General features: G+C 38.9%; 1 protein-coding gene across 1 annotated transcript in view; it reads left to right on the top strand.

The window, feature by feature from the left end:
- GLRB (glycine receptor beta) overlaps positions 1–25100 on the top strand; it is a 90697-nt gene extending 65597 nt beyond the window's left edge. The window contains exons 7-9 of the mRNA XM_052654786.1: positions 2312–2464; positions 13333–13625; positions 24804–25100. Coding sequence (XP_052510746.1) covers positions 2312–2464; positions 13333–13625; positions 24804–25100 — 743 coding nt within the window. The remainder of the gene's footprint in view (positions 1–2311; positions 2465–13332; positions 13626–24803) is intronic.
- The last annotated feature ends 465 nt before the right edge of the window (positions 25101–25565 follow it).

Below are 25565 nucleotides of genomic sequence, written 5' to 3'. Positions count from 1 at the left end.
GCATATGAGCAAAGGAAAGATGTAAGCATCTGAATGCAGAGTTCCAAAGAATAGCAAGAAGAGATAAGAAAGCCTTCTTCAGCGATCAATGCAAAGAAATAGAGGAAAACAACAGAATGCAAAGACTAGAGATCTCTTCAAGAAAATTAGAGATACCAAGGGAATATTTCATGCAAAGATGGGCTCGATAAAGGGCAGAAATGGTATGGACTTAACAGAAGCAGAAGATATTAAGAAGAGGTGGCAAGAATACACGGAAGAACTGTACAAAAAAGATCTTCACGACCCAGATAATCATGATGATATGATCACTAATCTAGAGCCAGACATCCTGGAATGTGAAGTCAAGTGGGCCTCAGAAAGCATCACTACGAACAAAGCTAGTGGAGGTGATGGAATTCCAGTGGAGCTGTTTCAAATCCTGAAAGATGATGCTGTGAAAGTGCTGCACTCAATATGCCAGCAAATTTGGAAGACTCAGCAGTGGCCACAGGACTGGAAAAGGTCAGTTTTCATTCCAATTCCAAAGAAAGGCAATGCCAAAGAATGCTCAAACTACCGCACAATTGCACTCATCTCACATGCTAGTAAAGTAATGCTCAAAATTCTCCAAGCCAGGCTTCAGCAGTACATGAACCATGAACTCCCTGATGTTCAAGCTGGTTTTAGAAAAGGCAGAGGAACCAGAGATCAAATTGCCAACATCCACTGGATCATGGAAAAAGCAAGAGAGTTCCAGAAACACATCTATTTCTGCTTTCTTGACTATGCCAAAGCCTTTGACTGTGTGGATCACAATAAACTGTGGACAATTCTGAAAGAGATGGGAATACCAGACCACCTGACCTGCCTCTTGAGAAATCTGTATGCAGATCAGGAAGCAACAGTTAGAATTGGACATGGAACAACAGACTGGTTCCAAATAGGAAAAGGAGTACATCAAGGCTGTATATTGTCACCCTGCTTATTTAACTTCTATGCAGTGTACATCATGGGAAACGCTGGCCTGGAAGAAGCACAAGCTGGAATCAAGATTGCTGGGAGAAATATCAATCACCTCAGATATGCAGATGACACCACCCTTATGGCAGAAAGTGAAGAGGAGCTAAAAAGCCTCTTGATGAAAGTGAAAGGGGAGAGCAAAAAAGTTGGCTTAAGCTCAACATTCAGAAAACGAAGATCATGGCATTCGGTCCCATCACTTCATGGGAAATAGATGGAGAAACAATGGAAACAGTGTCAGACTTTATTTTGGGGGGCTCCAAAATCACTGCAGATGGTGACTGTAGCCAGGAAATTAAAAGACGCTTACTCCTTGGAAGAAAAGTTATGACCAACCTAGATAGCATATTCAAAAGCAGAGACATTACTTTGCCGACTAAGGTCCGTCTAGTCAAGGCTATGGTTTTTCCTGTGGTCATGTATGGATGTGAGAGTTGGACTGTGAAGAAGGCTGAGCACCGAGGAATTGATGCTTTTGAACTGTGGTGTTGGAGAAGACTCTTGAGAGTCCCTTGGATTGCAAAGAGATCCAACCAGTCCAATCTGAAGGAGATCAACCCTGGGATTTCTTTGGAAGGAATGATGCTAAAGCTGAAACTCCAGTACTTTGGCCACCTCATGCGAAGAGTTGACTCATTGGAAAAGACTCTGATGCTGGGAGGGATTAGGGGCAGGAGGAGAAGGGGACGACCAAGGATGAGATGGCTGGATGGCATCATGGACTCGATGGTCGTGAGTCTGGGTGAACTCAGGGAGATGGTGATGGACAGGGAGGCCTGGTGTGCTGCGATTCATGGGGTTGCAAAGATTCGGACACCCCTGAGCGACTGAACTGAACTGATGCATATGAGCTACTGTAGTTGGCCAGTCCTCCCAGATAAGAAGTGGTTCACAGGGCTGAAAGTTATGTTGACAATGCATAATCCAGGAGTGTTTCTTTGTAAACTTGTGCTGCTTCGATTTGCTATTCCCAGTGGCTCTGAGTACCCAAGGATAATAAAAAGTTTAAGTCATTGAAAAATCTCTGAACAAAGACTTAAAATTTGAGACTGGGTATCACAGAGCAGCATTGATATCTGCTTCTCAATCTCAGAATGAAGTTGCGAAAGGTTGGGTGAAACAGGTCCCATAATTCCATCCTCTTAGATCACATAAATGATGTATATCTACAGAAAAAAATACTCCATTTTTGGTGGAGGTCACTTTGTGAAATTGCCTGAAGCAGAAATGACTCCTAATTTATGTGCACACTCATTTTGCAGTCGGATGTGTCAGGAACCTCACTCCTATCTGCCTCTGTGTCTGGCAGGGTACTACACGTGCGTGGAAGTCATCTTCACCCTGAGGAGGCAGGTGGGCTTCTACATGATGGGCGTCTATGCCCCGACCCTGCTCATCGTGGTTCTTTCCTGGCTTTCCTTCTGGATCAACCCCGATGCCAGTGCTGCCAGAGTGCCCCTGGGTAAAGTGTCTCTCTTGGGGGGTCAGGAGCGTGCTTGCGTCTTTATAGAAGTGACTGCATAATTTTGAATTCATACTAAATCATTTAGAAACAATGAGTCTTGGAATGGTTTGTAACCTTTTCCTCATACTTTCTCCAATCCTTGACATTGAACTAGATTTTCACTCTGTTTATGCATTCTATAATTAAACCAAGTTTTCTATTTTTGTGTCCTTGGGGTACTTTAAGCAGTTAATCCATCCTAAATTGATGCTCATGAAATAATTATTAATAAGCGATTTTCAGGGATAATGGAAGCCTAAAATCCCCAGTAGTGCCAAGCTTGAAAATGAATGACTATTTGGGTCGAAATCTTTCTAAATCATTTTATATACTATCTCATATTTTTCATCAGGAAATGTGTAATAACATTTATCATTTTAAAAATGACTTGGCATCATTTTCCTGAACACTAATTATTGTGTGGGTACCATCAGGAGAGCTAGAGAAAATAGAATCTGGCGATCCTATAGATGTATATCAAGCCTGTTTGTTATTTTTAATGCTCTGTGACATAGAAACACCAATTGCCAGAGTTGCAAATGATATCTGTATTAAGGCTTTTTTTTTATATAGTTTTTTATTTTTTTAATTTGAAAATCTTTAATTCTTACATGTGTTCCCAAACATGAACCCCCCTCCCATCTCCCTCCCCACAACATCTCTGTGGGTCATCCCCATGCACCAGCCCCAAGCATGCTGTATCCTGCGTCAGACATAGACTGGCGATTCAATTCTTACATGATAGTATATATGATAGAATGCCATTCTCCCAAATCATCCCACCCTCTCCCTCTCCCTCTGAGTCCAAAAGTCTGTTATACACAGCTGTGTCTTTTTTCCTGTCTTGCATACAGGGTCGTCATTGCCATCTTTCTAAATTCCATATATATGTGTTAGTATACTGTATTGGTGTTTTTCTTTCTGGCTTACTTCACTCTGTATAATCGGCTCCAGTTTCATCCATCTCATCAGAACTGATTCAAATGAATTCTTTTTAATGGCTGAGTAATACTCCATTGTGTATATGTACCACAGCTTTCTTATCCATTCATCTGCTGATGGACATCTAGGTTGTTTCCATGTCCTGGCTATTATAAACAGTGCTGAGATGAACATTGGGGTACATGTGTCTCTTTCAATGGGAAAATAATTGAGAGTCTTATTCTGGGTAAAGTGAATAAACTTCAAAGTAAGAGCATCGTAACAACACATTTTGATTGCGTGGAGAGTTTTAAAATTTTTTGCTCATGTGTATGTGTGTGTGTTTTCTGAACATCACATGGAACTTATATAGGTAAGTCTATGAAATATCTGACCTCTCAGCAACCTGATTAGTTTCAGCATTTTTTTTTTCCTATCATCAAAAAGGCCTTGTGCAAGCCTTCCTCCTGACTTACTGGAGGAATTAAATGAAATACAGATATTAAAGAATAAGAAATCAGGAAAGAGCCAATGAAAATGACAATTTTATCCAGATAAGAAATTTGGTGATTTTTCTCTAATAAAAACCACAGAGACCAGATCTATATCTTAATAAGCAAAAAAAGTGAGAAATTTCATCCTAAGAGTTGTGTATCTCTAATGAAGACAATACAATTGATAGATTAATCCTGTAGGAAAGTAGAATTAACTTTGTAGATATTGTACGGGGACTAAAACACCTCAAACTTGATTTAAAGTCTTGTGCTTGTCAAAAATATCATGCTTTTCCCTTAAATTGCTAAGAGTTCTCTTACTCTCATGCAGTGATATAAATGGAAATATCAGCCTTCCAAGGATGCTGTGGAGACATCCCAATCTCTGACTTCTTTTTGGAGGAAACTCTCTGTAAACCCTCATCTCTTGTAGGACTTCTGATTATAAAATTCTTGAGCTATCACTTAGCATCCAGCAGACCCACTATTCAGAAAGAAGTTAATGGTTAAATATCAATCTCTAGAATCAAACCAGGCCTGAATTCCATCTCTGTGCCTACCAGTTGTAACAACTAGCCATCAGATCCAGCCTCTATGAACATACTCTTGGACATCAACAGGGATGGAAAAGTACTGCAGGGACTTTTGGAAGTTTGGGGAAAAAAGTGAATGTTAAGCCCATCTATGAGTTCATAATGTGCCTCATTTACATATTACTTTGCAAAGCACTTAGACACATTCTGGGTTATTCAGGAGATACCTATTGAGTACTGACTATGGGCTAGGTACTATGCAAAATGATGGGGATGTGGTTAAAGAGTAACTAGTGAAAAAATAGTTTATAAAATAGATTTTAAAAAGCACAACTCAGCCTCAGTTAATTTATGCTCTCTTGGGAAGAAGGAGACACCAAATAAGTACAACATATAATATGTAAGATGGAGACACAGAATGGAAAGTTGAGGGCAGCAGCCTGCTTGTGGAGAGTTGCCTCAATGAGAAAGTGATGTTGAGAAGAGCAGGAAGGAGGGGAGTGAGTGGACCACTGTGGATTTCTAGGAAGGGAGTGTGACCGGTTAGTGATCAGGGCAGCATCCTTGAGGCAGAAGCCTCCCTAGGACACTAAGGAGTCCAGTGAGAGAAGGGGGAATCAGTAGGTGAGATCAGAAAATTAACAGTGGTGAGAGATGGGCTATGGAACATTTCATAAGGAATTCTGGTGACTTTGGCTTTTATTCCGAGTGAAATGTGAAGGCCCTGAGGGCTTTCGAGTATGATCTGACTGAAACTGTAACTGTTTCTCTTTACTCCTTTGTTTAGAATAGGCTGAAAGGCAGCAAGCGGCAAAAATAGAAGCAAGGACAGCAGGTAGGAAGCCTGAAGTAATCTCTGGTGTGAGCCAGGAAGTGTTAGTGGAGGTATTTATGAATATTCAATGATGGATGTGGTAAAGAGAGGTTTGTAATGTGTTGCATGTGGGATTTAAGAAAGTAGAATAAACTTAAGAGATGAAATTGCCATTAACAGAGGTGAGTAAAGCTTCCGGTAGAGTAGTTTTGAGAATGTGGGGAGGTTCTGGATGCACTGACTTTGAGATATCTGTTAGGTGGAGATAGCAGGTAGGCAGTAGGCTGTACAAGTCTAGGGTGTCTTGGAGAAAACAAAATTGGAGATATGAATTTGAGATTTCTCAGGATTTGGATGGTATTTAGAGGGATGAGTGGAATGGAGGTAGCGGAGTCTTAGGGCTAAATCCTTGAGATTGAGAAGATGAGGAACAACCCATGTGATGTGGTTTCCTAGAATCCTGCCAAGTGGATAATTATGTGTTTTCAGGGAAGGAGAGTGACCAGTCAGTGCCTGTAGGTCAAGGCCAGGGCTAAAGATTGCCCTTGGCTTTAGCAGCCTGGGGAGTCACTGGCGTGCAGGACAAAGAGTGTCCATGGAGTGAGAAGGAGAAAGCCTGGTGGGAGTGACTTCAGGAGAGCATAGGAGGGGGACCTGGAGATGGGCAGTGTGAACAACTTGTTGGACACTGTTAGGTGCCAAAAGTAAAAGAAGATGGGTAAATGGTAAGGGTGGTAATGGGAGTCAAGAAGATTTCTTGGTATTGTTTTTTTTTAAGGCAGACTATCAGTGCATGGTTATTTTCGGTGGAAAATAATCAGTAGGAAAGGAAAAACTGAGCAATGGAAGAAATGCAGCAGTAGTGAGGGAGGATGAGTGGTAGGGAAGGGAGAGACTGGCCTTTGCTAGATCAAAGTCAGTTTTTCCCTGGGGTCGGCAAACTCCTTCTGTAACAGACTGGAGAGTAAACATTTTAGGTTTCTGTTGAGACCCCCCAAATCTTCTGTCATAGTGCTAAAGCAGCCTTAGACAATACATAGCTGAAGAAATGAGGATGTGTCCCAATAAAACTTGATTTATAGAAATAAGTGGTGAGTTACATTTGCCCTGTGCATTGAGATGACTGACCCTGGTCTGTAGGATCACGAGAGAGGGCAGAGCAAGTGGGCAAAGAGAACGTGGACAAATGTGGTCATGGGGCTTGTCATTGAGTTTGGTTTCTTAATAAAGTAGTAAGAAAAATCATGAGTTGCAGGTGTGGTATGAGAGAGTGTTGTGGGTTTGAAGGGAGAGAGAAAGTAGTAAAGGAACAGAGGAAATACACCCTGACTACCTGGTAGGATCCTGGACTTCTTGAGGTCAATGATCATAAATTTAAACTGGGATCAGTCAATATGTTGGTAGCATATGTCATAGCTGGGCTTCCCTGGTGACTCAGACGATAAAGAATCCACCTGCAATGCAGGAGACCTGGGTTTGATCCCTGGGTCAGGAAGATCCCCTGGAGAAGGAAATGGCTACCCACTCCAGTATTCTTGCCTGGAAAATCCCATGGGTACAGGAGCTGGCGGGCTGCAGTCCATGGAGTCGTGTCACAAAGAGTCAGACAGGACTAAGCTAAGTGCACATGTCATGGCTACAGTCTGGTAATCGTGTAGTTAACTTCTCCACCTGGTGGGGGTTTCATCATCTCCATGACGGCTCACAAGATATGACTCAGAATATTATCTCTAGCTTCTGAGAAGGAACTATAGATTCTTGTGCATGCATGCACACATGCTTAGTCATGTCTGACTCTTTGTGACCACATGTACTGTAGCCCACCAGGCTCCTCTGTTTACGGGATTTTTCCAGCAAGAGTACTGGAACGGGTTGCCAGTTCCTCCTCCAGGGGATCTCCCCAACTCAGGGATAGAACCTGCATCTCCTGAGTCTCTTGTGTTGCTGGAGGATTCTTTACCGCTGAGCCACTAGGGAAGCCAAAGGTTTTTGACTATGCTTAACGACTAAACTATTATCATTTGGTGTCCTTTGTTTTCTTTTGTTTCTGCATTTTCTCACTTCTCTGATTAAACTTATTCCTTGGCTTAAGTTTTTCCACAGACAGACGGCAGACAGAAGACATGAGGGACAAAGACCATAGGGTCCTGCTCCACTTCAATAGTAGGCTTTCCTGTTAAACAGTGGTTGGAGATTTGGGTTGTTTCCAGTTTTGGAGTATTACAAATGATGCTAGGAATAATTATGTGCAAGCCTTTGTGAGGGCATATGTTTTCATTACTTTTGGATAAACACCTAGAAATGAGATTTCTTCATTTTATGGGGAAAGTATGTCTTACTTTTCTAAAATAGTGTTTATCAATGTAATGATATCATTTTGCTTGTTTTATATACTCCTCTGTCACATACTCCCCAAACACTTAACTTTTGTGTCTTCTTGTGGTGCCTCTAGTACAGTGTTGAATAGAATTGTGAGAGATATTTATTCCTGACCCTGGGTAGCAATAGTTGAAGCATTCACTGTTGCATATCATACCAGCTCTCTATTCCGACTTGCAGAGTCAGACACAACTGAGTGACTGAACTGAACTGAACTGATCATGACTGTTGAATTTTGCCAGTTGCTTTCTCTGTGTATGTTTAAATGTTTATGTTGTTTCCCTTTATTTGATGAATTTTACCAATTGATTCCTAGATGATAGATGAGTTGGAAAAAATTATTAGTGCAAACATGTTCATAATATTGATTTTTCCTTTTAATGTCTAGCTGTAGCAATATGTTCATTCCTATATATTCCTGATATTGTTAACTGGTGAGTTTTTTTTTTTTTTTTTACTGCTCTAGCTAAAGTCTTATTCCATTTTCTTGGTATTTTCAAAACATCAGCTTTGATTTCATTCATTTTTTCTATTTATTTTTCTTTTTCATTGATTTTAGCTCTTTATTCTTTCTTTTCACTTAGTTTAGATTTTTAATTTTTTAAAATTAATTTGTTAGGAGCAATAATTTTTATTGCAGCATAGTTGATTCATAACGTTGTGTTAGTGTCTGCTGCACAGCAAAGTGAATCAGCCATACAGAAATATACACCTACTCTCTTTTAGATTCTAATAGATTTTATTTGATCTTTTTTTTGATGCTTAAAGTAGAAACTCAGTTCATTTTAGGTCTTTTTTCTATTTTAATTTTAGCACTTAAAGCTACAAATTTCCTTTATAAGCCCTCCTTTAGCTGAAGTGCACAAATGTTGATATATTTTTACCTTCTTTCATTAAATTTTTTTTCTTATGTACATTATGATTTCTTATTGGGCCCATGGATTTTTTAGATATGTGTAGTTTGGTTTCCAGATATTTAGGATTTTCATAAGTACTTGAATACAATTTGTTTTTAATTTTATCAGGGAACAAACTTTATGGTTTCAATACTTCTATGTTTACTGAGCCTTTTTAATGGCTCAGCCTAGCATATGTTTCCTAGCATCATCCCAGGTACACTTGCAATGCTTGTTTGTCATTGTTGGTGTGGTATTCATAAATAAGAATGCAGTCAAGTTAGTTGACAGTACTTTTAAAATCTTTCCTGTGTTTTGTCTAGGTCATAGTTATTGATGAGGGTATTGTTAAAATCTCCAACTCTAATTATGGAATTATGCTTCAGGTATTTTGAAGCTCTGATGTTAGACTTACACATATTTATAATTTTACCCAAAAAGAAAAATGAAATCATGTTACTGACTTAGATTAAATTTCAGGATATTCTGTCAATATGGCTATTTTGCCCCAGTGTATATTTCCTTTCTCTATTTTTTCCCTACATTGTTTCAAAAGATTACAAAATTAATTTTCCAATCTTTTCCTAGGATGGCTCATATTATTTTTCAAAATTTAGGAGAAAAACATGTATCATTTATCCTAGATTCATTTTGCTTTTTTAAAAAAGGATCGGTTTTGTATTCTAGCTTTATTTTTCTTCCTGTCTTTTTGATTTACATTCTTCACTGTTAACAAAAATCAAAGCTTCTGTGAATTTTACGTAGGCTTTGTCTCTAGCTATTTCTTTAACTATAAAAGTGATTGTTGCAGGAATGTCTTATACTTCTTACTCTAAGTAAGCTTTAACATTTTTTTCCCTGGTAGATAAAATGCTTTCGTTGCTGCTAAAAAAGGATTTTTAAAAACAAATAATTTTCAATCATAAATGTAAAAAGATGAGTAACTCAGGTCACAATTCAGATCTCTAGCAGGCCACGTATAGTACCTTTCTTGATTCTTATAGTCTTTTCTTATCATCTGGAGCATGGTTCAAGATCTTTTTGATTGTAAGAAACTCCTTCAAAAATTTCAAAAGTATTTTTGGATTTGCACATGGTAGCAACTGTAGTTTTGCTTTTAACTGTCCTCTGGTTAGAGTGATGTGAAATGATAACATGCTGATATAATAATTTAGCAGTATTTCTAAATGAATTTTCATGTTATTAATAACAACTACATACATAGGAATTTAGAGAGTATTGTAGTTCATTTCAGTGTGGGATAAAAAGGATTTTAGGTTTAGATAGTAGCTGCTATGCACAATTTCTCCTAAACTCGCTCTGTTGGTTCTGTTTGTTGTGAATAGAACTCCCTTTCTTTTCCTTTCCATTCTTCACACTTTTCCTTTTTTTCTTCTTTTCCTTTTTTGGTCTTCTAGTTTTGGGTATTTCTCTTTAATTAAGTGCATTCCTAGCATACATGCTATTAAAGAATCATCCTACAGATGTTTCCTCTGAGATTGGCCGAATGAGAACTCTCTGGACATCCCGCAGTCAATCAGAGTTCACTATAAAATAGTGGTCCTGTAAGAATTTTATCACTGTAGTATTTTCTTTATATTGATGAGCTAAACAACTTTCTCTTCACTCTGAATTCTTTATAAATGTTTTTGTCCAAGTCAATTCTTCATGTAATTTATTATTGCTTCAATTTATATTATTTTTAGAAATATTAAACCAAGAAGTCCTGACATTTGTTAGAGAGGTGCTCCATTAAATAGGGGTATTTTATTAAGAATACAATATTAAAATTATAAAAATCCACATTTGTATGAATGATGGGCTTCACGTTTCTTTTTATTGGTTCATAATATAGTAAAATTCAGGCAAAATTTCACTATGGGTTAGTTGGAAGTGAAGTAATCCCATCTGACAGCTGTCTTAAGAAAATACTGAATTATTTGTCTAGAGAAATATTACTTTCTCAAATTTCTTATTTTAGGATAAAAGAGCAAATGGACGTTTCCTATTTTAATGATTTCCTATAAACAAGGTACACAGTCATGTCCCTCAATTCATCTCCATTTCCATTCCTGCTTCTTCAAAATGATACAAATCTTAGTGGAACTGGCCACCATGGTTTTTATTCACTTAACACCCAGGACTTTAAATACCTCTCAAATGTCCATTAATATTCTATTCCTCCTAATTCTTCTCTGCTCCTTTGATACCCTGTTTCTGACGCCCGAGCATCCCTTCCTGAGTCCCTCCCCTTTTCACCATGACGCCCCTGAATGATACTGACTGCCCAGTTTGTCCTTTAACAAGTTCCCAGGTGCCTGGTGCTGAGTGGTGGTTACCAGTTTTTTGTTTCTAGACCCTTATCTGACCTAACTAGGTATTTTCCTTTCAAAGTCACATCTTTTCTATGGCCTCCTACTCCTATTATGTATTTCATGCTTCCCCAGTCGTTCTGTGCAGAGATTTGCCTCAGTCTACCTTCTTTCTTTAATCAGTAACCAAGTTTTAAAAAATGTTTCCTCCAAAATCCCTCTTTCTACATCAATCCTATCATTCATTTTGTTATTCTTTGTTTCTGCATCTCCTATTTTCTCTTTCTTAGTCTATTTCTATATCCCTACTAGAGGGGCATTACTGAAACATTCTTTTGATAATATCATTTCTCTACCAAATACAATTAGAGATCCACACTAGGACTTTCAAGACCTTCTATAATCTGGCACTATTCTCCATTTCATTCATAAGGTTGCTAATATGTCAAGATAAAGGTTAAGGTATGCTACGAAACTTGCTACAATGTGATACATTCTGTTATTGATGAAAATGAAATGCTATGAAAACACAGAACGATCAGTATAGTCTATCTCAAGGCCCCTTTTTACTTAAGTTGACATAACATTTGATTAAAAATTAAGAAAAAATGATTTGGAAAAATGACTTACCAAATGAGTGCCCATAAGTATAATTAACTGAGGTTAGGGCAATGATTGAGAAGATCTTGGATTTTTATGCTACTTTTCACTTCCAGGTTAGAAAACATTAAAACTTATGTTAACTTTTAAAATATAGTGCTGTTACATAATTAGTTATCATCAGGATGAAGGATAGTTAGTATAATAGCAAATGAGATGTTTAGCAAGCCTAAATATATATGTAATATTATTATATACATGTATATATATAATATTGTTATATATGTATATGTATATACTTAATATTGTTTCTATCTGCAGAAGTTATATTTTACAAAAAGTCTCTCTTTCTGGGAGAGTCTCTTAGCTCTTCTTCAATATAAAAAATCTCTACACCTCTCAGAAGCCTCTGAAATGATGCAACTGATGGAATATATATTTTTCAATGTTTTAGCTGATTATTGATCCTAGTATAGTACTTACTGTATTCCCAGTGCAAGAGCAAAGAGAGCCAAGTACATCTTTAATCATTAGGGTAATATATTCACTGGCTCTCAGAAGTGGTCACATCTAGGAAGAGAAAGGTGCACATAGCCCCATAATTGAAATTCACTCTCAGAGCCGAGGTAAAACCCGCTCCTGCTTGACTTAGAGTGAGGCTTCCTTGACTTTCCCTGAGGCTTCAGCCCAGTATGTGGTGGTGATTTTCCCAACAAGTCAGGCTTCCCAGCCCCTCTTCTGAAAATACTGAGGAAGGAAGACCCGGGGAAAGCTTAGGAGTGTGGCAGGAGGGGAGAGAAAGAGGGAGGTGAATTATTGCTATTCTCCTTTGAGATTTTATACTTATTTGTCTTAAATTGATACACAAATAGTTAGCATCCCACAGAAGTTAATAAAACATATAGGAAGATTTCATTCTTTCCTTAAAAAACTAGAATCATTTGTTTTCCCTGAAATAATCCAGGATGTTCTCTGCTCTGTCTTTTCTATTAGATTTTTAAAAATTTTGAACCTTATCAGAAAATTGCTTTATATGTTCTATTCTTGTTCTGACTTAGTGGTTCAGCAAGCAAAACTCAGCACTATAAATGTTTAGAGTAAAGCTAAGAAGTGAAATAACTTCTCTAATCAGAGAGCTCTGTGGCTTCCTTAGAGATACTATGGAATAGTTTTGGATATCTTTAATATTTAGATAAGATCCAAATGGTGGGTTTTATACCTTGGTTTACATTTATATTTATTTTTTAAAACATGTTAGGTGTTTACATGCATCCTCACTCACATTAAATAATTTGTTCATAAAAATTATATACATAGTATTTCTTCTACTCTTTTTGCTTTAAAGGAACTTGAGTGACAGTGGGTTATTGGAGAGGTGGTGGTGGTTTAGTCTCTAAGTCATGTCTGACTCTTGTGACCTGAATGGATTGTAGCCCACCAGGCTTCTCCATCCATGGGATTTCCCAGGCAAGAATACCAGAGTGGGTTGCCATTTCTTTCTCCAGTTACTGGAGACAGATTTCATCAAAGAGCAGTGATTGTAGAACATTTCATGGGAGTAAGAAGCATCTTGGAGAAGGAAATGGCAACCCACTCCAGTATTCTTGCCTGGAGAATCTCGTGGAGAGAGGAGCCTGGTGGGCTGCTGTCCGTGGAGTCGCACAGAGTCAGACACGACTGAAGCAACTTAGCATGCATGCATGCATTGGAGAAGGAAATGGCAACCCACTCCAGTATTCATGCCTGGCAAATCCCAGGGATAGAGGTGCCTGGTGGGCTGCCATCTATGGGGTTGCACAGAGTCAGACACGACTGAAGCGACTTAGCAGCAGCAGCAGCAACAAGAAGCATCTTGAATTCTGGTCTCTGTCCTGCAGGAATCTTCTCAGTACTGAGCTTGGCCTCTGAGTGCACAACCCTGGCTGCAGAACTTCCCAAGGTATCCTACGTGAAGGCGCTGGACGTGTGGCTCATCGCATGTCTCCTCTTTGGGTTTGCGTCCCTGGTGGAGTATGCAGTCGTCCAGGTGATGCTCAATAACCCCAAGCGAGTTGAAGCAGAAAAAGCCAGAATTGCCAAGGCTGAGCAAGCAGATGGGAAGGGGGGAAACATGGCTAAAAAGAGCACTGTGAATGGCGCAGGCACACCTGTTCACATCAGCACCTTGCAGGTAAGGATGGTGTCTGACGTTGGCCAGTGAAATGCGTTCTGTGGGTGTAAAGGTTTGTAGAATTGATTCACACTCATTTATTGCTCACAGATGAGAAGGGATTAAGCCGAATCAACCATCAAATTGCTAGATGACTTCCGTGGAATTCAAGGATGCTTAAATTCCTTCAGTATCATGTTCACAGTCAAATGTGGAGGTCTTGCCCGAACTCCAGACCCCAAACTCCAGTCTTTCCTACAGTTTCTCATGTGCCAATCCTTCATGAACAGCCAGGGGGCTGTCAGGGGAGCGCTGAAAGCATAGGGAGTCCATGTTCTTGATTCAATCTCCCACCTCTTCCTCATCAAGCTGGAGGGATTCACAAAGCACATGTCAGGCAGGCTACTTCTTTATTGGATGCCTGGCCCATAGGGAAACTATGCCCATGGTTTGGTATATATCCAGTGCAGGGTGAGTAGCTGGAGAAGAACTGAAAAAACATAACCTTGCCTTGTCACTTGGTGATCAGGCTAAGAATAGTGAACAATGCCTCCAGATTCAGGAAATGACAAGTCCTTGAGCCACAGGCAATGTCATGGGTTAAGGACACCTGTCCACTTATGCCATTATGCCTACTTGATATCCTCAAGTCGAGAAGACCCTTATCCAGGGGACCAATTCCATGGAACTTAGCATGGGAAGTTCCACAGGAGACTAACAGGTCCAGACCATTCTGCAGCTGGGAAAGCTTGCCTGCCTGCCTACCCTGGCCCTGGACCATGTCCATTTGCTCATCACCACCACCACCAGTGAACCCTAGAGTATTAGACACACTTTTAGATACAGAGGCCAGTAAACTGTTCTCAGGTGGTTCTGCCTGCAGCTCTTTTTTTGTTTTTCTGTTAAGTCATCAACTCATTTTCTGAGCCTTCAGTCAAGTCTGCTTGCAAATTCTTCATTGCTACCTTGTAGGGAGGTTCCTCAGGCCCTAGAGCTCTTTATACCCTATTCCTCTTCATGAAGAATAAGTATAAAATATCCATTAATGTGGAGTTATCATGGCCTTAACGAAATTGTGTCTTTAACATATCTCTTTCCATCCTTTTCCATGCATCATGTCTATATCATTCTATGTGAAGTGAGTTTCTTGTGGGCAACATATGGTTGGCTGATGGCTTTTAATCTTCTCTGCTGTGATCATGTTTTAATTTTTATGTTTAGATCATTTAAATTTAATGAATTTATTGATATGTTAGGGCTTCAGTTGATTTTATATTTTATTTCCTGTGTATTCTATATTTTTTAAATTTTTCTTTTTTCCCCGGTTGTGTGGATTGCTTGTACAGTTTCTAGCATGACATTTTGAGTTTCCTGTATTGGTTGTAAGTGTATCACTACCTTGCTTGATCATTGTTCTAGGTGTTGCATTATATATATACATGACTTTTTCACACTCTTAATGTCATTATGTTACAAATTTGTGTGATGTTACCTCTCTTAACACCTTTTATTTTCCTCTCTATATGACAGAATTATTGAAAATATTCCTTAGAACCTAATTAGAAACTGTTATAATTTTTGCTGTGCCATCAAAAATAATTTGGAAAACTCAAAGGGAGAAGGAAACTTTTTTGTATTTGTGGATGCTTTTCATTTCTTTGATCTTTCTTTTATTGTAATTTTACAAGTTCTTTTATTATTTTCTTTCCTTTTAGAGAATTTCCTTTATCCATTATTTTAGATAGCTCTTCTGGTGACAGGTCCTTCTAGTTTTCCTTCATCTGGGAATGTCTTGGTTTCCCTTCATTCCCAAAGGATGCTTCCACTGGGAATAGGATTCCTGGTTGATGATTCTTTTATTTTAGCACCTAAAAAATACTGTGTTCCTTCCTTCTGGCCTCCGTGACTTCTGAAAACTCTGTTTCATTCACATTGTTTTTCTTCTTTAGGTAAAGTCATTTTTCTCTGTATGCTTTTAAGACTTTTTTTTTTTTTTTGTCTTTACTGTTGAGAAGTTTAATTATATATTTTGATGCAGTTTTCTTAGGGTTCATCCTGTTTGGGGTTTGTTCAGCTTGTTAAAAATGCAGGCTTTACTGTATAGCACATGGAACTCTGTTTAATGTTATGTGGCAGCCTGGATGGGAGGGAAGTTTGAGGGACAATGGGTACATGCATATGTATAGCTGGGTCCCTTCGCTGTTCACCTGAAACTATTAAATCTTTAATTGGCTATGCTGCTGCTGCTGCTAAGTCGCTTCAGTCATGTCCGACTCTGTGCAACCCCTAGATGGCAGCCCACCAGGCTCCCCCATCCCTGGGATTCTCCAGGCAAGAACACTGGAGTGGTTTGCCATTTCCTTCTCCAATGCATGAAAGTGAAAAGTGAAAGTGAAGTCACTCAGTCGTGTCCGACTCTTCGAGACCTCATGGACTGCAGCCTACCAGGCTCCTCTGTCCATGGGATTTTCCAGGCCCCAATATAAAATAAAAAAGTTTAAAATAAAAAGATCCAGGCTGTACATAAGTTCCTGTGGTGGATTCATGTTGATGTATGGCAAAACCAATACAGTATTGTAAAGTGAAAAAAAAAAAAAATTAAAAAAAAACAAAACTGTATAGGTAAAAAAAAAAAAAAAAACCCCACTACAATATTGTAAAGTAATTAGCCTCCAATTAAATTAATTTTAAAAAAGGACAAAAAAGATGCAGGCTTAGGCTTCTTGCCAAATGGGAACATTTTTCAGTGATTATTTCTTTGAGTACCTTTACCTAGTCCTTTCAGGACTGTGATGCCAGAAATGTTAGATGCTCTGTTATGGGCCCATATGTCACCAATGCTCAGCTCATCATCCTAGGCAGTTCTTTGCCTTTTGTTCAGACCCAGTAATTTCTCCTGTTATATCTTTAGTTTATGGATTCTTTGCTCCACCCTTCATCTTCCTGTTGAGCCTATCCACTGATATTGATATTTTGGTTTAACATGTTTTTCAGTTATAAAATTTCCATTTGGTTTTTCTTTTTTTCTTTCTTTCTTTCCATTCCTTCCTTTCTTTTCTGTCTGTCTTTTCAGGGATTTTGTACTTCTTTTCTCAGGCTTCCCATTTCTCATTTGTTCCAAGCATGCTCATAATTGCTGATTGATGCATTTTTGTCATGCATGCTTTAAAACCTTTCTCAGATAATTCTAACATGTTTCACCTTGGTGTTAATCTCTACTGATTGTATTTTTTTTAATTTCAATTTTATATCTTCTCCTGCTCTTTGTATGATGAGTGATTTTTCTGTTGCAACCTGGACATTTCATATTATGTGATAAGGTTCTGCATCTTTGTAAACTTTCTGTTGTTGCTGCCTTCCCCTGAGTGTTCTTCCAGGAGAAGGAAGACTGCTTTTCCTTGCTGCTAGATGGGCCCCTCACAGTTAGGTGAGGGGTCCCATTGCTGCCTGGTGGCATTGGGCATCTTTTCTTCCTGGTGTAGCCTCCTGACACTGGGGTACCTCCGTATGCCTGGCCATGGGGAGAGCCCTGCCTCCTAGGACAATGACCCAGGGGAAGGGGAGAAGCAATGTGGTGCTTGCTGCTGGGTGGGGAGGCAGCCCTGCCTCCACCATCCCCTCCAACACCCACCGCTCCCCAGGGAGCAGGGCCTTGTTACTGGTCCAGGTGGAATGAGGGCCAGCTCCCTGCTTGGCCTACTGCAGTACCCTCCAGGGAGGGCTGGGCACCTGTCACAGCATCTGGAAGGCAGGATGCTGCTACCTGCCTGGTCCTTGCTGGTGTGAATAGGGGTGGGGCCACAGCTGTTTCTGTGACGCTGGGCTCCAGTAGAGAGGTTATTATATCAAAGATTTCTGTCTCCCTAAGCTGCCCCTTCCTTTGTCCTCTGTCTAGAAGGAGGGGCTGTTATTGGGGCTATTTCTGTCTATACCCATTGGCATTTTCAGTTCCTAATCTAGGACATCTGAAGCAAAAAAGAAATGCAAGAACTCACCACCGTGTCCTTCCTTGGCCCCCAAGGTCTCCAGTTGACCTGCTTCCTTTTCTCCACCTCCACAGCCTTATGTTAGCTTTTTATAATGTCCAGGGTGTGCCCCCTCAACCTTCCTGGGAGCAGAAGGGCCCCATGTTCTTTCAAGGGCCCTCAGCATTCCTTGTAACTGTACCTTGCCTCCTTCATTCTCGTGAATAGAGTTGTATCAGTGGGCTGCTCTTAAGCATCTGTTCATGTTGCAACCCTCCTATCTACTAATCCAGTTCAGACCGACTGCCTTCATGCATCAGGAACACACCTTCTCAAAGAAATCACGGTTCTCTTTCCCAGGATTTTACTTTTTTCTCTGTTACCACCAGTGCCACCCAGTGGTACCTAAAAGAGCCAATGACTGATGAAAGGCTTGTGTTGGCACATCAAAGAACTGGCATTTCTTTGTGAGAAGCTTAGGATTTCCTTCTGAAACATACACGTGTTTCTCCAGGGCACTAACAGAAGGAGGGATCCCTGAGGCCCTTACACCCCAGGGTGATGTTCACTCTTTGAGTTTTTGACTCTGTCAACCACTCCATTCATGTCTCCCTGTCTTTTCCCACTTCCTCATGTTTCCAGCCCACTGATCCCCCAATGCACTGACCTGAACCCTGGTCAAGAGATCTGGATTCACACAGTGAAGCTGTGCTAAAGAATAGGTGTCCGATCTCCAGCAGTGTCAGAGTCAGCTGCGTTGACTGAAATGTCCTGGGACCTGACTAACTGCAGAAATTCCCAATCACAGAGAATGTCCCATGAACTTGGAATCTTAACATATTCTGCTGACTGGAGAAAAATGCACAAACTAAAAGTTGAGATTTATGTTCTATTTGGGGGGTATTCTTAGGACTTCAGTCCTGGGAGGCTGCCTCTCAGAGAACCCTGAGAGAACTGCTCCAAAGAGGAAGAGGGGAGCCAGCTTACACAAGAGTCTTTACAAAAAAGACTAGGTGGGTGGAACAAAAGGTTATTGTTAATCTTTTAACAGATTAAAAACCAGACTTCTCAAGGTAATGAATTTTACTCTTTTCTCTGTAAGGGAAGATGCGAGAGTCTGGGCTTAGTGAAGTCATTTCTCTGATGTGCACCTGTGTTTTCTCATCCTGAGTCTCCTTCGGATGCATCATTGCGGGTGGCTGCGGGACTGACTGCCAAATGAAGAGCATCCCGTTTATTGTCCTGAGTTCCCTCAGGGCTCACTAGAGAGGAGGGTGGTGGCTGTTACATGATTGGTTAATGACTGCAACATTCTTTGTTTACTGACATGCCAGCAGAATTTTAGGTCTTAATTCCACGAACCAGTGCCTTGGTGGAAGCAGATTCTTTACACTCAGATTTTCAGAGTAATAGAGAACATGCCAGCATGATCTGTGAACATAGATATAAAAGATAAGTAGGATCCAGGATATTAGACTGAATTATCCTAAATTTGGCTTTCAAGCTTTAAAATAACTACCCAATGAATAAAACAACATATTTAAATAATTTAAATAAACACACACTTAAATAAATCAACATATTTTAAAACTCCTATGTTTTTATTCTCTATGTTTTTAGCAACGAGTAATAGCATACATGCCTGGATTCTGAAACTACTAGAACATTTTGATACTAAAGTCATAGAATAATGCTTTAGAGTTGAAAAGTTGACCAGAGGTTTTCATCTCCATGGTTTTCCTGGTAGCTCAGCTGGTGAAGAATCCAAATGCTGTGCAGGAGACCCCAGTTCGACCCCAGTCAGGAAGATCCGCTGGAGAAGGGATAGACTACCCACTCCAGTATTCCTGGGCTTTCTTGGTCTCTCAGCGGGTAAAGAATTCACCTGCAACGCGGGAGACCTAGGTTTGATCCCTGGGTTGGGAAGATCCCCTGGAGAAAGAAAAGGCTACCCACTCCAGTATTCTGGCCTGGAGAATTCCATGGACTGTATAGTCCATGAGATCGCAAAAAGTCAGACACAACTGACTGACTTCACTTTTCATCTTCGGAAATCAATTTAAGATACTCGTATTTCTTACAAAATGAACATTCAAAGATGCACAGGAACGTATGTGAAATTTGTATCCTGAAAAAATCTTCAAAATGAAAATGAGTCCAAAAATAACTCAACTTTAATAGGCACATCCAACTTACAGCAAATGTGTAAGATTGACAAATTCAGAAGATTGTTATACATTGACACATGAAAGAAAATATGAAAAAGGAAGTTTAGAAACCATTGCCCTTTTAATTTATTGAATTTGCTGATGTAAAATATAATTATGACTTTAGTTTCAAAATACTTTGTTCTAGTATATTTTGCTTTTCAAAATACAAATTTTTGCTCAGTAACTTCAATCAGGGAATATATCACTTATTTTCAGACAGAATAACAATAGTGATTAATGAAAACACAGTGAAACTTGAATTGTAGAAATATTTTGATACTGATTTTTAAGATCACTTGCCATCAGGCATATATAATTGTTTAGGTTTCTCCCTTCCCCAAATCTGGTACTTCCTCCACAAATCCTAATATTTTGTTTATTGATTTGTTTCATTCATATATTTCTACTTTTATTCAGTCAAAACAGTTGAGGACCTATTGCTGTTCACATGAACCTATTTCCAACCCCTAGTATCCTTCATAGGCTTCCTTCATAGCTCAGTCAATAAAGAATTTACCTGCAATGCAGGAAACCGAGGTTTGATTCCTGGGTCGGGAAGATCCTCTGGAGAAGGAAATGGCAACCCACTCCAGTATTCTTGCCTGGAGAATCCCATGGACAGAGGAGCTTGGCCGGGGTCCATGGGGTCGCAAGAGTCAGACATGACTTAGTGACTAAACCACCACTAGCATCCACCAGATTAGTCAGAGCTGCATTTCATGAAGCACGAATATGATTGCTATTTCTTTATGATAATGATATGTACTTTAAAATGAGAATTGATTTAAATATGGTAAAGTATATAAGAGTTATTCCCTTCTGAGAATCTTTATCATCTGTAGAGGATAACTTTATCACCATGAAATCACACCTAAGTCTTCTGGCCAGGAAATATCATCATTGAAAAAAAGAGAAAAAGAGTTTATTTTTTGTTCCAGCCAACATCTCCCTAAAATTAAAAACAAAAACAAAAACAAAAACATTGTTTACTGTGATTCGCTTTTGCATGTGTAAAGATTCAAGCTGAGAAGGACCACAAAGACAATCTTAGAGGCTACAGTTGGGAGCCTTTGGAAGTTCTTATGTGCATCATTTTTCATCCTCAACAGTCTCGTTATCGTAACATTAATACCTCATTTTTGCTACCAGTAATTTTCAGAAATGACAACTTTATATGATGAAAGTAAATGAGTCACATGTTCATAAGAGGTGCAATGGGGGAATTATAAATTAGAGAATCATAGTACCAAGATCACCTTTAAGAATGTGTTAACTAGGGTTACTGTCTTACTTTAAGTAGTTCATTTAGTCCCTATGCATATGATATTATGATGCTTAAAATAGTATTTATTTTGTCAATAATAGTATTTACTAAATGATATTTAAGTATTTATTAAATAGTGTTTATTTTGTAAGTACAAAATAGTATTTATTTTATCTTTGTACTCTTGTGTAAAGATTTGATTTGATATCGATGTGCAGAGTGATAACTAAAGAAAGTTGTGTTTGTATAAAGTCTTTGATGAGCAGAAGAAGACGAGACCAGTTAACTAGATAAAGAATTATGAGTGGTAGTGAACCTAATTTTATTCCTTACTCAATTCTGTCACATCATTGAAAATTACTTCCATTGTAGACATTCCCCCCCCAACACACACACACACACATACTCACACTCCTCATTTCAAATATCAAAATCTCCAAATACATTTATAGAAAAGGGTTTAATAAATTAAATGATTAAAAATTTAGTGTAACCAAACTGAAGCTTTTAGGGGTGCTTTTTCATGTTATCACTTTAACATTGAAGTAATTATTCTTCTTTTAGGTATTTACTATATTTAAACAATCTTTCAGAATAAATAACGTGCATTGTCTACATTTTTAATAAACTGTGTAGATATTAATATAATTTTATAATGATTAACATTGCTGGCTGCTAAGTCACTTCAGTCGTGCCTGACTCTGTGCGACCCCATAGACGGCAGCCCACCAGGCTCCCCTGTCCCTGGGATTCTCCAGGCAAGAACACTGGAGTGGGTTGCCAGTTCCTTCTCCAGTGCATGAAAGTGAAAAGTGAAAGTGAAGTCGCTCAGTCGTGTCCGACCCTCAGCGACCCCATGGACTGCAGCCCTCCAGGCTCCTCTGTCCATGGGATTTTCCAGGCAAGAGTACTGGAGTGGCAGCAGAATCTAGTAATAAGAATAAATTATGTTTAAAAACTAGAAAATTTGAGGTGTTTAAATGTATGACTTCGATTATAGTATCATATAAGTTTGGCTACTTGTCTGGTTACTTACAGATAATGAAACCATTCGTGAAGTCATGAATAAAATACAGCTCAGAGTAAATGCATTTCTGTAGTAAACGTGTACAGCCTTCTTTGTGAAAAAGTAAGAAAAAGAAACTGATAAGTATCATGCTTCCTGATTTACTTTCAGAAGCTTAAGTCCTCCTTTCTTTTGATATGTGGATTCCAAAGCATCATTAGTGCTTTTGGAGTGGAGGATTCTAAAGGGAGGAAGAGTCTGAAGTACCAACAGAAGGCTGCTCTGGGAGTGAGAATAATGCAAAGGTTTGTTACATAGAGGCTGTTCCCAGTTTCTGTTCCAGTGCAGGTTGTGATTCAATTTTTATGCAGTTCGCTTACACATCCTTCAAACTACACTGAAAAACTGGAGCTTCAAATTGTGTCTTCTGTTTGTGACACTTACTGGGAGGGTGTGTGAGTGGAAACGTGTGTGTGTGTGTGTGTGTGTGTGTGTGTGTGTGTGAGATGATGATGGACTGCTTGCTGAAAGTGACCTTTTAAAATTTCAAATTGGAGAATTTCAATAGATGACATGGGAGTAAATTTTAAATATATGTATTCATGCATATATATGAATGATTCCCCAAAGTTGCATTTCAGTTACTTCGATTCTATTTTCTAGCATTGTTCTGTCTCATTATATTGATGAGTCTTTATTTTCTCCAGACATTTTCCTAGATGCTGTGTAAAATTGATTTGGATCAGACTCTGGATCAGTAGTGACTCCATCAAGACATAAATCCCCTTTAAGCCCCATTGAGCTCTCACACTGGGGTGACTGAAATTGCACATTAAAAAATGGGGATCAGGAATCCCCTTTTTTCAGGTTTGCTTCCTTTAGCTCAAAGTCCAGTCAAACCAGGATGAAGCTAAATAGGCATTTTCTAAATGTTTTAATATGTTGATGATTCCCCCCTTTTTTTTTATATATAAGACGTTCAAGAAGGATGAACTTCCAGAGCCTCCATCCCATTCCCACTTATTAACAGTCTCTTGTATACTCCCTGTTTATTATTTGTTTCTTTGGTTGCGCTGGGTCTTAGTTGAGACCCATGGCGTCTTCTGCTGTGGTGCGTGTTATTATTTCTTTCTTTGGTTGCGCTGGGTCTTAGTTGAGACACATGGCGTCTTCTGCTGCTGTGCGTGGGCTTCTCTAGTTGAGTCGTGTGAGCTCAGTAGCTGTGGGTGTACAGGCTTAGCTTGTGTGCAGTATGTGAGATCTTAGCTCCCCACCCAGCAGTCTAACCCATGTTCCCTGCAATGGAAGGCAGATTCATAACCACTGGACCAGCAGGGAAGTCCACTTCTTGTGTGCTTTTGTCCTGTGATATTACCTAAACTATTTATTTACCTAAACATCTTTTTCAAAAGTTCTTACCCAACAGGACTGTACAAATATCTGTGTGGTCTAATATAATGGTAAAGCCAACATTTGTAAACCAGCTTTAAGAAACATTGCTAGTGCTTGTTCAAGATTGAAAAATATAGAAATAACTTAAATGCACAAAGCCAGGATGATGTGTAAATGTGTTTTCACTTGTTTTTTGACTCAGTGTATGTTGGTTGTCTTTGCTATCCACCTCTAAACACTGCCAGTTGACTTGGCCCAGAAAACATGCCTCAGTGTCTGTTCAGATAAAGGACAGTGTCCTGGTACCTGGAAGACTGCTGGAGAATAATTTGTTTATGTCTTACATTGAGCGTCATTTTTACCCAGGCGTAATCTAGTAAATATAAATAGAATTCAAAAAATTACTCAACATATTATAATAATAAGGCAAAAACTAGTGTAACTCTAGTATACTGAGAGTTATGGTAACATGGGTTCCTTTTTTGGTAAAAGTAGTAAATATTTTAGTGAAGACTCCAAAGGTGAATCACAAAGGTTGAAAGTAGGAACAGTGGAAGATTAAGCAGTGGAGGCACTTCTTAAACCACTGGTCAGCACTATACATCTGTCTTTTCCAGGAACTTTTCTGATGGCCAGAGAGAGTTCAGTGTGAAATAATGATTTTGTATATTATAGGAAATTGAGTCAAATTTAGAAATTCAGAGATGATCAACTGAATATTTTCTGTAGGATATAATCTGGTTGAAATATACCCAATTTCTTTGGATTCTCTAGCTATTTTATCTTTAGTCAACAAGTGGTGAGTGCCGTTCATTCATCAGTCTTTGGTTCATGATCATTGTGACCATTTTTAGTTCTTCGTGAGTGTGGTTTATAGATGCAGTCTGTCTCACTGAAGGGATACATGCTTCAGTCATTTATAAACCACTCAATTTGGAAATAGAATCCCTAGGAAAGTCAAAGGTTAGAAGCACCAGATGTTTGTATTCTGTATCGTCTACTAATGATATGTGTCATAGTTCAATGTTGGATTTTTATTATTAATCAGTCTTTCAGCTGAGAACTCTCACAAGCCTGGGAGCACCTAAGATAAATGACGATAGATTCCTTGATCCCTTAACATAAAACAGCCTCCTGAAAGTTTATGTCCATGACTTAAGCCTTGTTACATAGGCAACATTTTAGAGCCCTGCATGTTCAGGTAATTAGGTGGTTTAATCAGTGGACTATTATTTCTGTTAGTGGATTAAATGAGACACTAGCCCACTGAATAAACCATCAAATTTTTAAAAATACATTTTTGAAGATTCTTTATAAATAGAAAAATTCTCAATACCCTCTGTCTTTAATTGTTATTCTCAGGTTGGTGAGACCAGATGCAAAAAGGTTTGTACGTCCAAGTCTGATCTGAGATCTAACGACTTCAGCATCGTGGGAAGCTTACCGAGAGATTTTGAATTGTCCAATTATGACTGCTATGGAAAACCCATTGAGGTCAACAACGGACTTGGGAAGTCTCAGGCCAAGAACAACAAGAAGCCGCCTCCTGCCAAACCCATTATTCCGACAGCAGCAAAGAGAATCGATCTTTACGCGAGAGCCTTGTTTCCTTTCTGCTTCTTATTCTTCAACGTTATCTACTGGTCTATATATTTATGATAAACCCTTTCCATTCATATGAAGTAAAATCCCATTGCATTGTGACCAACCTCTTTCATAAATGCCAATCTGTGAACAATCTTTGCATTTTCATAGCAGTGTATTGCATTTTGGATGCCATGGGATTGTAACACAAATATGGCACCCTCATGTGGAATGGCAGCATGACTGTGTTACGTCTGTGCTCTAATCATGATGTACTTAAGTAAAGCAAACATAATTGCTTCAGGAATAAATGAAGGATAAGCATACTACATAAAATAAAACCTAAACAATTCTCTCCAGTTAGTGTAAATTGCAAACACTTCTGATAATTCTGATAATAAAATGGTATGCACGCTGAACCCTGTTAAGATCAGCATTCCAATGTATGTAGCATTTCAAATCTTCCTTGTAACTTTCAGAGAAAGCCATCTTATTCTTGTATAATTTTAGATGGTATTATTACAGATAAAGCAAAATTAT

The sequence above is a fragment of the Budorcas taxicolor genome, chromosome 17 (genome assembly GCF_023091745.1).
Source record: "Budorcas taxicolor isolate Tak-1 chromosome 17, Takin1.1, whole genome shotgun sequence".
Classification (NCBI taxonomy): Eukaryota; Metazoa; Chordata; class Mammalia; order Artiodactyla; family Bovidae; genus Budorcas; species Budorcas taxicolor.
This window is presented reverse-complemented; position numbering and strand designations above follow the sequence as displayed.